This window comes from Corythoichthys intestinalis, chromosome 20, assembly GCF_030265065.1.
Source record: "Corythoichthys intestinalis isolate RoL2023-P3 chromosome 20, ASM3026506v1, whole genome shotgun sequence".
Classification (NCBI taxonomy): Eukaryota; Metazoa; Chordata; class Actinopteri; order Syngnathiformes; family Syngnathidae; genus Corythoichthys; species Corythoichthys intestinalis.
Genome location: NC_080414.1, coordinates 19,476,119 through 19,492,761, shown reverse-complemented (window position 1 = coordinate 19,492,761; position 16,643 = coordinate 19,476,119). Strand labels below are relative to the sequence as shown.

General features: G+C 39.3%; 1 protein-coding gene across 2 annotated transcripts in view; it reads right to left on the bottom strand.

Annotated features, from left to right (window-relative positions):
- Positions 1-23: 23 nt before the first annotated feature.
- Positions 24-16,643, bottom strand: part of atp6v1ab (ATPase H+ transporting V1 subunit Ab) — a 27,709-nt gene continuing 11,089 nt past the window's right edge. Inside the window, exons 1-15 of one of the 2 annotated variants that reach the window (XM_057824312.1) lie at positions 16,319-16,481; positions 15,291-15,388; positions 15,093-15,221; positions 14,805-15,019; positions 9,951-10,088; positions 9,730-9,881; positions 9,498-9,660; positions 6,593-6,701; positions 5,083-5,205; positions 4,883-4,997; positions 2,359-2,422; positions 2,092-2,295; positions 1,929-2,023; positions 1,623-1,794; positions 24-356 (exon numbers count right to left, since the gene is read on the bottom strand). In XM_057824312.1, coding sequence (XP_057680295.1) covers positions 264-356; positions 1,623-1,794; positions 1,929-2,023; positions 2,092-2,295; positions 2,359-2,422; positions 4,883-4,997; positions 5,083-5,205; positions 6,593-6,701; positions 9,498-9,660; positions 9,730-9,881; positions 9,951-10,088; positions 14,805-15,019; positions 15,093-15,221; positions 15,291-15,372 — 1,854 coding nt within the window. In that variant the 5' untranslated portion in view covers positions 15,373-15,388; positions 16,319-16,481 and the 3' untranslated portion in view covers positions 24-263. Of the gene's footprint in view, positions 357-1,622; positions 1,795-1,928; positions 2,024-2,091; positions 2,296-2,358; positions 2,423-4,882; positions 4,998-5,082; positions 5,206-6,592; positions 6,702-9,497; positions 9,661-9,729; positions 9,882-9,950; positions 10,089-14,804; positions 15,020-15,092; positions 15,222-15,290; positions 15,389-16,318; positions 16,482-16,643 lie in introns of those variants that run through there. The other variant, XM_057824313.1, reaches the window with a different exon arrangement.

The window sequence follows — 16,643 nt, the reverse complement described above, 5'->3', positions numbered from 1 at the left end:
CTGTACAGAGATGATAGTGTGTGAACAACGGAGTACAGCAACCACACACGTGGTGATGATGATGATGATGATGTAAACAAAAGGGAGACATGAAAATTCAAGATCATGCAGAGGATCCAGATCCAGAGTGTGCCGACTTCAGCACCAAATAATCACAAATACAGTACATCTTTCACTTTGACCTCTGTAATTTGCACACACGGAAGGGAAGCAAGAAACGTGGAATGTGACGGTTTAGAGACAAAAACAACAAAGAGAAATGTCTATTCTTCCAAAGTACGGAAGGCGTTCTGCATGTCTTCCAGCAGCTGTGCGTACTCGCCCTTTATCTTGGCCTCGCCGTCCTTCACCGGGTCCTGCATTGACACAATATGAAGCTTGTTAAACTAGTTTTTTATTTTTATCACATCAAACAAATCTATAATATTAAGGTCAGTGCATAGATTTCACTATAAGTTGACGAGACAGCTCCTACAAACATTGCGCCACAGCTTCCCGTAGGGGGCCGGGCCAGGCAGAGTGTTGTAGCAGCTTTCACTGCGGTAAACTCAAACAGACTGCGTTCTAATGCCGGATTTAGGTGGAAACAGGACAAAGGCTTTAGTGCATACAAGCAGGCAGGAGTGTCTCAAGAGTGATTTGGTCGAGGATTCAAGGTAATTAATATATAAAATAGCACCATGCATGCATTTTAAAACAAATTAGCGTAACTTTAGCTTGAAATACGTAAAATGAATGCTAACTGCCCCCCCCCTTTTTTTTCTTTTTTTTCTTTTAACCAAGAATCTAGACTTTTTTATGTTCATATCTATAGAATTCCGGGATTTACGCATTGATTTACAATAATTTTCAACTTAAAAAGCTCTTTGTTTCGTGTTGGCCGCCATGATGGATTTTTTTATCCATACACAATTGCGTAACTTTACATTCAAATAATCAGGTAATTTTTGGCCAACTGCCCTTTTCAGCAAAAAAATGTTAATTTAGACATTTCTGCGTCCATACAAAAATTAATTTGGCTTTTACGCGTTTTATCTTATGTAACATTTCAATCTAAAAATGAAAAGGGACAGATACCCGGCAAGACGTGCTGAAGCAATTGTGGCATCGGAATTAACCCTAAATGAATTGTGATTGTATATAGAAAAATGCAAAATTTGCATGCTTTCCTAAAGTATTAAGTTTCTAATAAGTCATTTATTAGCTGTTGAAAACTTGCAGTAAATAAAAAAATAAGTCGCTATTTCAGGCAAAAAAATGTGTTAAATTGTGCTATTGATCCTTAAAATATGGGTGATTATCTCCACATTTGGTGATTTTTGTACATGCAGCGTAAAATCTGAGAATTTTATAGCCATTTTAAGTTTTGTTATACTTTTTTTTTTTTTTAAAAACTCAGGATTTTAATAGGAAACTACTTTTAATTTTTGTTATGCCGTTGCTCATTGAGACTCATATATACCTAAGGGAGGTGCCTGTTTTGGTTTTAGGTTGCTAGCGGCTTTGTTTTTGAAAATATTTGAATTTGAAGTTTTTCGAAAATAGGTACAGTGAAGTCTATGGTCAGTGAAAGCATGAACAAGCAGAAAATTCTATCTTTACTAGTAAATTAAGGCACAAACCTTAAATTTCATGGAGCTGATCCTATATAGTATTTCTCCCAGGTGCTCCCGGATCATTGCCCAAGTAATCTTGTTGTCACTCTGCGCTGTGGTTTCCACTGCATGGCGTGACATGTCATAGAACGCGATCATGTTGGATAGGATCCCCACAGTCTTGTAAAAGGGACAGAACCTGCCGAATGACACATGCTATTGCTTAAACGTACGTTTAAAAGATCACAAATTCTGGTATTTTCTCCTGAAATGCTCATTGTCTTCACATTGCATTAAACTACCTATGATTTTCTTTGAAAACAACAATCTCACCTGTCGTAAGGTGTGTAGCCATTCTGCTGCAGGAAGTCGTCTTTAATCAGCTTGGCCACTTCCAGAGTGATCTTATCCGTTTCCGCCAGTGACGCCTACCACAACCAGGTAATTAGTAACCAGGTTACTCAATTTTTCTCAAAAAGCAATGTCAACAATTTACCTTCCCGACAAGCTGCACGATCTCAGCCAGGTCTTCCTCCTCCTGTAGGATCTCTTTAGCCTTGGTGCGCAGCGGCACAAACTCGGCAAAATGTTTGTCGTAGTACTCGTCTAGGGCACGCGTGTACTTGCTGTAACTGATGAGCCAGTTGACCGAGGGGAAGTGTTTTCTCTGAGCCAGCTTCTTATCCAGACCCCAGAACACCTAAAATGACAAGACTCGACATAAACAAATGCTCCTCAGTGGCGGTTGATCACGGGGTCTTACCTGGACGATACCAAGTGTGGCTGAGGTAACGGGGTCAGAGAAGTCACCACCAGGGGGCGAGACACTAGAATAACAAATTTATAAAGGGGGCACATTTAAAATCCCTCTGACGTCACACTCATATGACGGAGGATTAGAGCCAAATAAAATAAAACAAAAATACAGTATCACAAAAGTGAGTACACCCGTCGCATTTCTGCAGATATTTAAGTATATCTTTTCATGGGACAACACTGACAAAATGACACTGACACAACGAAAAGTAGTCTGTGTGCAGCTTACATAATAGAGTTAATTTATTTTCGCCTCAAAATAACTCAAAATATAGCCATTAATATCTAAACCCCTGGCAACAAAAGTGAGTACACCGCATGGGAACTACGTATTGTACATCCCTAAATGTCCAAATTGAGTACTGCTTGTCATTTTCCCTCCAAAATGTCATGTGACTCGTTAAAGGAGTGCTGTCAACATTTCTGCAGAGATTAAAGAGATGGGGGGTCAGCCTGTTAGTGCTCAGACCATACGCCGTACTTTACATTAAATTGGTGTGCATGGCTGTCACCCCAGGAGGAAGCCTCTTCTGAAGACGCTACACAAGAAAGCCCGCAAAAAGTTTGCTGAAGACATGTCAACAAAAGCACATGGATTACTGGAACCATGTCCTATGGTCTGATGAGACAAAGTTTAATTTGTTTGGTTCCGATGGTGTCAAGCATGTGTGGCGGCGACCAGGTGAGGAGTACAAAGATAAGTGTGTCATGCCTACAGTCGAGCATGGTGGTGGGAATGACCCCCCCCCCCCCCCCCTTCAATCTCTGCAGCAATGCTGACAGCACTCCTGTAATCAGTCACATGACATTTCGGAGGGAAAATGACAAGCAGTACTCAATTTGGACATTTAGGGATGTACTGCATGTAGTTCCCATGCTGTGTACTCACTTTGGTTGCCATGGGTTTATATATTAATGGCTATATTTTGAGGGGGAATAAATTAACTCTATTATATAAGCTGCACAAAGACTACTTTTCATTGTGTCAAAGTGTCATTTTGTCAGTGTTGTCCCATGAAAAGATACTTAAATATCTGCAGAAATGCGACGGGTGTACTCACTTTTGTGATACACTGTATATAGACGTAGCTGGGAGATACGACAAAGTGTTGGTAGCCTATGAATAATTCTGTTGATAATGATTTGATGTAGATGAGCCAAAATGTGAAGGATTTCCTTTTCCTTAAACCAATTCTAAAACACAAGATGCTTACAATATTGTGGATTTTAAGTGAGGTACAACATTACCGCTACGTAACAGTACAACTTTTTCCACGTTGTAACAGTTGGACTTTTTTTCTCATGGTATTAGTACGACATTTTTCTCGTACTAATACTACGAGGATAAAAGTCGTATTATTTCGTTGGGCTAATGTGGCTGAATAAACTGCTACTTACTTTACGTTGCGCTTCGCCACTGTTAAAATCCACATTGTTGAAAGCATCTTGTGTTTTAGAATCGATTTTACAAATAAGAAAAAAAAATCCTTCATATTTTAGCTCATGTACATCAAATCATTATCAATAGAATGATTTATAGGCTACCAACACTTCGTCGTAGCTCCCAGCTACGTAGTAGCTTTACGACATAAGTGACCTAATTGCGAATTGAAATAATATTGTTCATTTCCTGAGTCAATATTTTAGAATGTACTTCATAAGTAGGAAAATCGTTTATCTTTTGGGTTATCTACATCAAATTATAATCAATAGATGGCTTTATATTGATGCTTTGTCGTAGCTCCCAGCTAAGGTACATATACGTAAAGTAGTGTAGCGGTTTACCTTACGTAATAATACGACTTTTTTTCTCGCAGTACCAGTACGCCTTTAATCTCACAGTCCTTTTTTTACTTCTCCTTTATTTGGCCATAATCCTCCGTCGTACACTCACCATTGTTATTTTACTCAAAACATAATAAAACCAGAAGAAGAAAACATTGCATTATTGCAGTTGGAGACGGCAGCAACAAGTCTGGAGAAATACTACTACCGGTAATTTAAAGCAGCCTCTACTCAAAGATAAGTTGTATCAAGTAATTTTTAATTTTTAGATATCATAGACATAAAATTCCAATCATCAAATAGTCTGTTATAATTTTTATATTTCAAACATTTTCCACATTTTTTGTGAAAATGGAGTGCCGAGTTCAGGGTGATATTTTAGCTTGTTTGCACTGCTAACTTAAGCATGTTAGCTTACATGCATACATACTTATGCATCAGCCTTTGCTCAGATTTTGAACATGTTCATATTATTGCACTCGAGGAATTTCGCAGAAATAAAACTATTCTGAAAACAGTGTGTGCTGTAAATGTTCATCTAAACTGCTGGAAACCTTTATTTGTTTAAAACTAAAACCTTTCAATGTATACTGACTAACGGTTTTTGAGTATACGTCAAGTATTTTGAACTGAATAAAATATGACTAAAATCAAAAAGTATTATTAAAAACAAAACTGATACTTACGCTCCAACGATGCTGACGCTGCCTTCCCTCTCGGGGTTGCCCAGACACTTCACCCTTCCGGCCCGTTCATAGAAAGAGGCCAGACGGGCGCCCAGGTAGGCCGGGTAGCCACTATCTGTTGACATAACACACTAATATTACATTTGTCACAACTTTGGTGAACTAGCGTCGCCTGGAGGTTATTTTATGACATCACTTACCAGCAGGCATCTCAGCTAAACGTCCCGAAATCTCCCTGAGAGCTTCGGCCCATCGGGACGTGGAGTCGGCCATCATGCTGACGTTGTATCCCATGTCTCGGAAATACTCAGAAAGTGTGATGCCTGCCAAAAGACATTGTAAGACGGGTGTTACAAAAATGAGCCCTGTGTTGGGATGGCACATACCTGTCAAGTTGTACGGTTTCGGCGTAATTTGTACAAGTGAGCACTGATTTTTAAATGTGAACGCTGTACGTTCAAAATCTGTATGTTTTTGGTGCATTAAGTTTTTTTTTCTCCGTTTGGATTTTGTCACTGTTTCGGCAACGAGACAATGTGCGTTATGATGCATTACTACGTTGGTTGAATGAAGCGAGAAAAAGTCAGAGACACAGAGAGACGTGTTTGTTGTGACGCTGTAGCAAACGCGATGCTAGGCTAGGTGGCTCCAATATTTCCTGACTGTAGCCGACAGCCTAAAATCTACGCCTAGATATCACATGCTTATAGAACTACATGCGAAATGACGGACGGCGGCGTTAATAAACAGACGCCATTTTGAAGCAGTAGACTTCTCAGAAAGGCTCTGTTATAGTGAACCTTCCTAGCGAACCTAAGTAACTTTTTATCTAAAATACTCCTAAATGGGCAAAACCTTGACTTTAATCTATCTTTAAATGATGAAACAGTTTTAAAACTTTAACATGTCGAAAGTAGACAGAAGGGAACTAATGCAAAAACGGTAGCAATTTTAACAACTTTAAGAGTTGATTCATAACATTAAACGATTTCCAAATATAGCAAAGGTTACTATGTTTTTTTTTTTTTTTTAATTAAAAAAAAAAACAAAAAAAACCAGGGAAGGTAACACCAGTTACTTTGCCAAGTAACTAATGACGCTCACATTCAGGTAACTGAGTTACTAACTCAACTCCTCTATGGGAGGAGTAATTTGTAACTAAATAACTACTTTTTAAAAGTAAGATTAACAACACTGGTCGTAAAGATGAAGTCTGCAGAATGAAAAGTGACGAAAGCGGAGATTTTATTCTGCCAATTTGTTGCCGAACACAATTTGCCTGCAACTATTGCGGATCACTTCTCAGAATTTGCAAAAGAAATGTTCCCTGACTAAAAGATTGCATTGGTCAGTAAATTTAATCTATCTTCAAGTCAAACTGAATTGCGAGCTGAAGTGCCATGAAGTGTAGCCATCAAGACATGATAGAAATTGCCAAAGGTGCTACATACAATTATAACAAAAGTCACTGTTAAATTTTAGTAATCATGATGTAGCTGAAGATATTGATTGTTCTATGATTGCACCAGGTTATATGTTACAATATTACCAATAAATTCATATTTTAAAAATTGAGTTTTATATTTGTTTCATATTGCACGCTATATACAACGTTGTAAGATTAGTCACCAATTTGTAAGGGCATACGTCACTATTTGTAAGATTGCCAACGGCCTCGGGTTGACAGGTATGGGATGGGATGGCATGTACCTGTGTAGATGGAGGCTTCTCGGGCAGCTACGGGCATGTTGGAGGTGTTGGCAACCAGCGCCGTCCGCTTCATGATGCTCTCAGTCTTACCATCCACTTCCATTGTCAGCTGTACACAACAAATACTGCAATAAGTGAAGTAGGCCAGCCACAAAAGACTTATTTGATAGTCGATTAATCACAGATTGTTTTTGCGATTAGCACTTGGTAGCTATTTAGTTTTGGTTGATTTTAGCAACACCGGTGGACAAAAGCGGAAGTGTTTTGCCTTAAGGAAGACCGTTTCCCATGAGGACCAGCGCACACCCGCACTCCCGCAGTGTCATAAAATCTCCAATCAAAGTGTTGGTAAGTAAGTTAGTGTGGCTAACCCCTCCACCCCACCCGTCAGTGCGAACGAGTTCGTTTGTTGGGGGGTTCACACCAGCGAGTGAAACCCGGGCCAATGTTTGTTTGCCTGGCACGGCCAGACTGTTCTCCTCGTATTTTTCAAACATTGAGAGAAAAGTCTGGGAACCAGCCCATTAACGGCCTCTCGAGCAGGTACAAAATCAATCGACGAATCAGATTCGTTGATTTGCGTGACGTGTTCTTAACGAGCAACGTCACTCTTGCGTGTCGGAAGTCGTCTCCACAACAACACAGATGGTGAACAGGAAAATATGTTCCAATCCACGGTAAAATCAGTTTTAAATTACCAAAAACACATCGACACGAGTCATTGACAACAGTCTGTCTCGCGCTAGCCACGTTGAATAAACTCCGCTCTCCTCGTATGTTTACTTCCGCGCGCAAGTCCCTCATCCTGCCCTCGTCGTTTTACTAACGTTACGTCTGCCCGTCGCTGATTGGTCCACTCCGCTGTCTGTTTGCTGTGGCTTGCTCCGCCCTGGATTGTATCCGCTGAATGGTGGCCAGACTCAATAGCTGGTAAAGCGGTGAGTCTGGTGTACCAGGCAAAATGTTTGTATGTCTGTAGATCCTGATAGCCTTACTTTTTTTGCCTCCTCAGACAAAACTTTTGTCTCTTTTGTTGCTCTGCCATCTTTACATAATTCGCGTGAAAGTGTTCGCATCAACCGTTTTTATGATGAATGGGGAAAGAAGGAAGTGACGTATACCGTAAAGCAGTCAGCACATTTGTAGATCTTTTATGTGGCAGGGTTTCTGCCACCCTCCTCAAAGTGGATTAGTGTCAGTGAAAGGGATACAGACCCCCCTCAAGATATAAAAGAGGTGTCATTCAATTAGTTGTAAGTCAACATATTATCACAAATGTTATGAAAATACAGTGCCCTCCATAATTATTGGCACCCCTGGTTAAGATGTGTTTTTTAGCTTCTAATATATTTTTTTAAATTCAAATAATATGGGACCTTAATGGAAAAAAAAAGAGAAAAATCCAACCTTCAATGCAAGTCAATACGGTCCCAGGCTTGCTTTGGTCAGATGAGACCAAGATTGTGCTTTTTGGCAACAAACACTCTAAGTGGGTCTGGCGTGCCACAAAAGATGTGCATGCTGAAAAGCACCTCATACCCACTGTGAAGTATGGGGGTGGGTCAGTGATGCTGTGGGGCTGTTTCGCTTCCAAAGGCCCTGGGAACCTTGTTAGGGTGCATGGCATCATGAATGCTTTGAAATACCAGGACATTTTAAGTCAAAATCTGTTCCCCTCTGCCCGAAAGCTGAAGATGGGTCGTCACTGGGTCTTTCAGCAAGACAATGACCCTAAACATATGGCCAAATCTACACAGAAATGGTTTACCAGACACAAAATCAAGCTTGTGAAACATTACAGGAGATTAGGTGTTGTTTTGTTGGCAAAAGGGGGTTGTACAAAGTATTAACACCAGGGGTGCTAATAATTGTGACACACATTATTTGATGTCAAATAATTATTTCTTTATGTGTGATTTTTTTCCCCACTGAATAAATGCACTTGTATTGAAGGTTGGATTTTTCTCTTTTTTTCCCCATTAAGGTCCCATATTATTTGAATTAAAAAAAAAATATTAGAAGCTAAAAAACACATCTTAACCAGGGGTGCCAATAATTATGGAGGGCATTGTATTTTACAAAGGTTTAAAAGTTACCTAGTGTTACTTGAAATGATTTTTTAACCATTTGGTGCCAAATAATTTTCAATTAAAAATTACTCAATTACCATTTAAAAAATTTTACTCTCGCTCAACTCTTTTACGTGTTGTTTTGCTTTCAAGTTGATGTTAAACCAAGTTGAGAAAGTTTATGTGAGTACTGCATATTATCAGTTATTAAGTAAATAACAATAAATAATAAAAAGGACAACGGTAAATATTCTCTATTTTAAAAATGTTATAATGTTTATTATATATTTATATTATATTATTATATATTTATTATATATTATGAAAATAATTTATAAAGGTTGAAAAGTTACCTAGAATTGCTTTAAAAACTATAGGCGGATTAAAATTTGGACCATGAATCGTGAATACTTCATTGAGGACCACATACATCGGAATATTTATTTTCCTTTTGTGTTCTGTTCTTATTTTTCTTGTTATAAATAAAAATTACAAATAAAAAAAGGAGAGCACCTACATTTTTTTTTGCTATAATTCATTCACTACCATTGACGGTCATAAATGTCAAATGCATTTTAATTGGGATGACTGGCACTGAATGATCATGTTTTAGTGCCACTGATCACCGCCAGCCCCTCCCAGTCCAAATGGATTGGATGTCTATCGCCGTCAATGGCAGGCAATGACTTCATTTATGAAATAAGCTAGTGTTGTAAGTAAAATGTCAGTCATAAAAGAGTACTTTGAACCATTTTTAGTTCAATACTTTAAAAAATGTATAAAAATGGATGGAAATGAACATCAAAATAATATTAACAAATTATTTCTTCTCTCACCTCAGGGAAGTCTCGCAGCACTTCCGACATTTCGTTACCGCGCTCCCCACAGCCGACATAGACGATGACGTCGCTGTTGGAGTACTTGGAAAGCGACTGAGAGATGACAGTCTTCCCACAGCCAAAAGCGCCAGGGATGGCTGTGGTTCCTCCCTGGACGCACCTACAAACGAAGCAAAAAGTTAAGAAATCTGAGGAGTTTAATCGAGCAAAAAAGGTGATAAGGGCTAACGGGAAAAGGGCGTCCAGGACTCTCTGTCCGGTAAGCAGCGGGTGATTAGCAGGAAGCTTCTCCGTGACTGGCCGCACTTGTCTGACAGGCCACACTTGGACCATGGTGAACTTCTCCTTCACACCTTCGAATTCGAGCTCCATCACTACATCCTGATGAAGAGACGAACAATGGTGGGAATCGTAAAAGGTAAATATTAACGCAGTTAGGACTCGACTCACAGAGAGGTCATAGTGTCCTGGTGGAGCCACGTAAGTTACGGTGCCTCTGTTTTTGGGTGGAAGCATGATCTTGTGCTTAATAAGAGAATTCTCAAACACCATTCCGTAGATGTCTCCACCTGTGATGTGACTGCCGACCTAACAAAGAGAAACACACCCAAAAAAATCAATCTTAATCCTTTCGTGCACGAATTATGATTTTTTTTTCTCTTAATTTTTTAAATTATGGCCTCAAACTTCCGGCCTTGGGGACCATATGGGCCCACGGGACAATATTTTGCGGCCCCCATTTGACTTCCAATTTTAGTATTAGTGTTCCCCGCATGTATTTTGCAATGAGCAATAAAAAGATACATGAATAATTTTAAATAAAATGAATGAATTATTTGAAGGATCCATTAAAGGAAAGAGAAACAATTACTTAGATAAATAAATAACATTTTAAAAAGCTATGAGTAATAAATGTACAAATAATTCTAAATAAAACTGAATTAAAATAAATTCAAACTTCAACAAATAAATTAAAACAAATTGTAATAAATTGAAAAATGAAGACATATTCAAATCTGTGTGGCCCATTTGTATGTTGCTCTGAGAATTTTTGTTTTGTTAAATCTCTTGTGGCCTCACATAGCCTAACTCTTTGGCTGCCATCGACGGCAATAGACGTCCAATCCATTTTGACTGGGAGGAGCTGGAAGCAATCGAATGAGCCGTTTTTAATAGTGGTGTCAACAATAATCGATGCGGCAATGCATCCCAATGCCGGGCATGGACGATTCGATTCGATGCGGGCAACAAGCCGAATCGATTCAGCGCATTTTAAAATATATAAGTACGTTCAAAAATCTTCCCTGCGCAATTCCGGTGATGCAATGTATTTGGTTTCCCCATTTGTATTCTCATGTTTCATTTTTTTACACACCGCATAACTCTGGTCAAGTTTCCCACCAACCTCGTAGAAGCCAAAATGTCTCCAGATGTCTGCTTTCAATGTCTTAGGTGCATCAATAATCTTTCTCGCTCCCTCTTTCTCATTGACGTGCGGTGAGGTTCATGGTTGGTGAGGCACTGACTCCTTTATTGTTAGATTTCCAAATATATAAACCAAAAAGAGTACCTTATTCAATTGGCTACTGGTTATTTCATATCTCATCAGCATTCTTCACAAAACACGCACACACGGTACATATCATCGATACGTAAAAGTAAGAAAATAACATGCATTTGCTCTACACCCTCAATGTGTTGGCCGTCGCAATTCTATAGTTCATGCAACATAAATGAGAGTAAAGAGTAGTGTACAAAACCACAGAATTCAATTCTGACCTTTAGTGAAATATTCAGTTGTTTTTAAAACTTGTAATTCTGATACTTTAATCAATTTCTTACAGATTGCTAAACAAAAAGTGTGAAAAGAAAAACAAAGAATATTTTATTTAAGGCCAAAATTTAGTTTTTAAATATTCTATTGTATGTTTCTTAGTCTTAGCTCTTTTTTTTTTTTTTTTTTTTTTTTTGTAAGATTGAAATGAAAACTTTTTTTGGTCTTGCTTCTGTCCTTCACCACAAAAACCGCCGTTACTTTGAAAGGGCATAGGTTTGGTCTCAACATTCGTAGGGACGATATAACGGCATAACCTGCATGTAGGTACACTTTTTGCTGGGGACGGGACATTAATAAGACCAAACAGATTGGATGGAGGGGGCAAAGGGCCACATTTCTCATGTATATGAACCTAATTAATTAAAAGGCAAAATGATCAATGCAAAATAAATACTTATCTATTGATAATAACTTTTACGTGCATTGGTTCAGATGATACACTGTTCGATTCAAACCTTTCGTTTTCAAAAAATACTAAAGAAACATTTTGAAAACTTCCTGAATAAATGTCTGGTTTTTATTAGCAAACATAAACATAATGAAAATAATTCACTTAATAATGGTAGGGTCAATTCTATCCTTACAACATATGGAACTATTGAAAGATCTAAATTCTCTATGTAACTGAACATTATATCATGCAAAAAAGGTAAGGTTGCTTAAACGTTGGTGGGGACAATTTTAGCATCCTGAAAAGTTGGTAGTGTTATGTCCCTACCGTCCCTATGCAAACCTACGCCCTTTTTGTAAAAGTCCTCCTTATTTTCCTTTACATTAAAAAAATCTCTCTGCCTCAATGGAGAGGATTGCTTCAATTAGATCGTTCTGTGTTCTATTTGACAAGCCAGAAAACCCAGTGGATGTGTCCAAATGTCTAGCTAACCTTTCATCTTTCTCAGCAAAACCATGTAATCGTTCTACATATATGCCACGTTTAGAAGAGCTTACACGCTCATCGTTACCACGAAATGTTAACTCCTGTTTAGCTAGGATGCAGGTTGCATTAATGAGGTCTTTCAAACTCTTTCGGATTTCCCTTACCTTAGCATGATGGGTGCTACCGTTGAGCTTCCGCTGTTCGTCAAAGCCAAATCGATCCTTGAGCTTCCAAAAGTTTTTAAAGCAATCAGGCTTTGAATGTGAGTGGTCGAGCTCTCATGTTTGCTGAGGCTTCGTGGTAGTTTTTTAATGTCACAATATCTCGTGTTAGTCCAGACATTGGCACAAGTTGAGAAGAAAAGGCAGGGAAAGCAGCAAAGCCGATTTTTCGAAGGACAGCCACATAGCCAGTCTTTTCGGGTGTACCAGTCTGTTTGAAAAGCGCGAGTTATCTTCTGTCCCGTAGTTTGAAGCAAACCTTTTAGCTCCGGTGTTGAGTTAATCGCGTCCACTTTTGACGGAAAGTCCCGTTTCACGTACGCCCCCTTTCAGTGCGGCAGAGTACTATCTGCCGCAACCTGCGCTTTTTCACTGCGGTTTTATTTCCCATCAGCAAAACTAAATATGTCGCTAACAAACATTAAATTTTAAGGGTTAAAGACATTAGCCAGACTGTGGAAAATCAGGTCAAATAAACGTATCTGGAAACATTATAATGGCGACATGCAGATGTACGGCAACCAGCACGCTCCAATTCCATATAGCAACCCAGTTTGTTATGGATTGCGCAATCAGAGGTGAGGCTTTACTTATTGCTGCCGCACCTCTCGTTTCATTTCTTTATTTGAACAGGAAATAGGCAAATTCAGCGATTTTGACTATAAAAAATGTTTGAAATGAGTCATACATAAAGAGCAATGGACAAATATTAATATAAATTTGATGCTATAATTTTTTTTTTGTCATGATGACAGGTGAGGCTCTGCCTCACCTGCCTCCCCTGACCGCACGTCACTGCTCTTTCTCCGCTTCAGCCATTGTTGTGTTATGTCCTATCTCTTAGAGGTTAGATCTTGTGCCCGAACCGATGAACATTTTGGGCCCGACCCGAAAGTCAGGCCCAAAATGTTAAGCATTCATGTTTGGGTCGGTTCGGGCCGCCGCGCCGGACCAATAAATTATAAAAAAGGGATAAAACCGAGAGCAGGCTCTCTAAATTGTGCATTTGCTTGTGCACGCACATGAACGCCGTGGCCCGCATGTTTTTTTTTTTAATATTAAACTTTCCCAGCGGTATTTTGTTGTGTAAATGCTTTTATAATGATCATAAAAATATGTAGACTATTTAAACATTAAGAAAACTTGCGTTTTTTTCTGCCAACTGAGAATTCGTTACGAAAGACACTTTTATTTATGCACACAAAGGCAACACAAATGTGATCATTTTGAATCTTCTCCTCTGTGTGCCTGCAAAACCGCATTTTTTTTTTTATGTTAAACTTTCCCAGCGTTATTTGGTTGTGTAAATGCTTTTATAATGATCATAAAAATATGTAGACTATTTAAACATTAAGAAAACTTGCGCTTTTTTCTGCCAACTCGAAGAAATGAAAATAAATTGCTGCTGCTGCGTTTTTTTTTTTGCGTCACTCCCAAAAAAATAAATTATTAAAAAAAACATTTTTTAATTCGGGTTTTTCGGGCTGGGCCTGCAAATCTAGTTAATTGATTGGGCTCGGGTCGGGCTTCAATACCAGCAGGCCGTGTCGGGTGGGGCTGGATTTTTTAGGCCCGATCTAACCTCTATTGCACATATATAGTGGGCTAGGCCAACATTTAACTTTTGTTCTACATTGCAATTTAGTTGATGTTTTGTTTGCAACTGAACTGATCCCTGGATTGATATTGCGATAAAAATGCTGCTGCACTACAATATTTTCTTTGTCGTTTTCTTTAATATTTACTTGAATATTTTTATTGATGGGTCGTTGTCACTAAAATACAGTGATTGTTATAACTGATTTTGCACAGGAGTTCAGATGTTACACTGTGTGAAAGGCTGCTACTGTGTGTAAAACGAAAAGAGAAAGCCCTGGTCTCATTTAAAGCACTAATTAAATGCTGCTGTCCGTTTTTTTTTTAATATATATATCTGAAAGTATTTTCATTTGACTTCAACCAGGAGTGACACAAGAGCCAATAAAAAGTTGTTTAATGTCTGACCGCTTGTGTTGCCTCATGATTCACGAAAAATATGCTTTGCTTTAGAATTTTAATGCATCCCAGGCTTTAATGCATCGCGATGCATTGCCGAATCGAACCGAATCGTGACCCCTCTGAATCGAATCGAATTGTGGCCCTCCGAATCGTAATCGAATCGAATCGTGAGGGCAGTGCCGATGCACACCTCTAGTTTTTAATATAAATTTCCCTCTTTTACCAAACCACCACAACACATACTCTGAGACCATTGCTGGCAGTAAATGATTTAGGCAAATGATAACTTTTGAATCGATGTCTACTACAGTGACTTCTGTTCTCAAAGGGTTAACCGTGAGATCTAAAGACACGGCTTATATGCTACGTACCCGCAGACTCTTAACGGGTGAGAACTCCCATTTGATATCTCTGTTGAGCGATCCAATGTTGACTCCTCTTGGGATGTAGATGCTTTTCGTAAGGTCGTTGATGTCCTTCAGGGGCCGCTGGATGCCGTCAAAAATGGAGCCCATGATTCCCGGACCCAGCTCCACAGAAAGAGGCTTCCCGGTACGTAGCACCGGATCGCCGACCGACACGCCGGCTGGGATGCTAACTCAGGAAAATATACCCAGACTCATCCTGATCCTTGAATATGTGTTATGAAAAAAGGATACATGTCTCCTCATAGACTTGGATGGTGGCCATGTCTCCCTCCAGTCGGATAATCTCTCCCACCAACTCGCTGTGACCCACGCGAACCAGCTCGTACATGGCCGCCCCTGCCATGGCGGTCGCCGTCACCACTAGAGTGAAGAAATAACACCTTTAGAAACATGGTGAACCACACCAACAATACACAGTGAGGCAGTAACCTGGTCCGGAGACTCCATGCACGTATCCAAACTGGCTTTCCCGGTCCTCATCCCGGATTTTAGGCAGCTTGGATGTGTCCATTGTCACTGGATTTAAACTGGAAGGACAAATATTTCAATGCTTCTCTAGACGATAGGCCACTAATGTAACTGCGTGAAACATCTAAAAAAATAATGATTAAAAAAAAAAAAAAGGATCGCTTGAGTACTTGACAAGCTTAAACAATGCAGAGATAAGGTTGCTTGGCTGATAAGGGCCTGCTTGATTTATTTATTGCACATATTGACATGCAGTGACTGTGTATGTGAATTCATTTTATAATCTTGCATGCATTCCCCAAAAGGACACTGGATGTGAAGTGATATTTCATGATCATGTGACGGTGGCACATGACTGACTGGACAGATGGGGAAGTGGAAAATCTGTGTGCACACTGTAACTGGGAAAGGGGAATTTTTCAATTACTCGTTTCGATATATTTCAAATGTAATAATACATTGGCGTCACTGTAAAGTGGTTAAAAGGTGTACTGTTGTCTTCCTGGTGTCACCTAGCGGTTACAAGGACTGTGTGCGCGCACAGGTAAATATTGTGTTCAGAATGTTGCATGTAAGTGGCACGATCTTGGTGTCCTGGTGCGAATTGAAAACCTTACATAAACGAGTTAACCCGTGAAACGCAGCCAATTGGTATGATTTTGAACGAATATCGTTATGCTAGAGAGAATCATATTTGGTGCATCTTCATTTTACGCATGCTAGTAATCGTGCCATTCAATGTAATCACAAGCAAAATAAAACAGTTAACTCACTTCTGATTTGACGTAATGTTCATATGGAATTTACGAGGATAATTCTTAACATTATCACAACGCGAGAGACCATTGGCCTGAGATAGAACAGGGGATCTCCGGCATTTTGGTGCAATGGTGACTAGTCTTAAAACGATAAGCAATTGTAAATTTAAAATAGCATAGACAGGGATGTGTAAACAACGCGCGGTGGTTGAAAGAATGTACTAGTCTCACCGTGAGGTCACGAAGCTGCGGTTTTGCTGTCTTGCTTCGAGAGAAAACGATGCGCGCTGTAGTGCGTGACAGCAGCAAACTGAGGTCAGCTGACTTCATTCACTAGGCGGAAGCTGCTACTGCGCTGTCCGCCATTTTGGATCCTCCCCGGAAGTGCATAAAGACGATGAATTAACAAAATAATTCACTTTAGTTTGTTTTCTGCGTAACGCCTTATGTCACTTCTAAAAATATTTTTAAAATTGTAATTTATTTTAACCTTTAATTGGGCACTCATTAAACCGGTCCAATGATTGTTGTAGGGAAGGTAGGGACATAACACTAC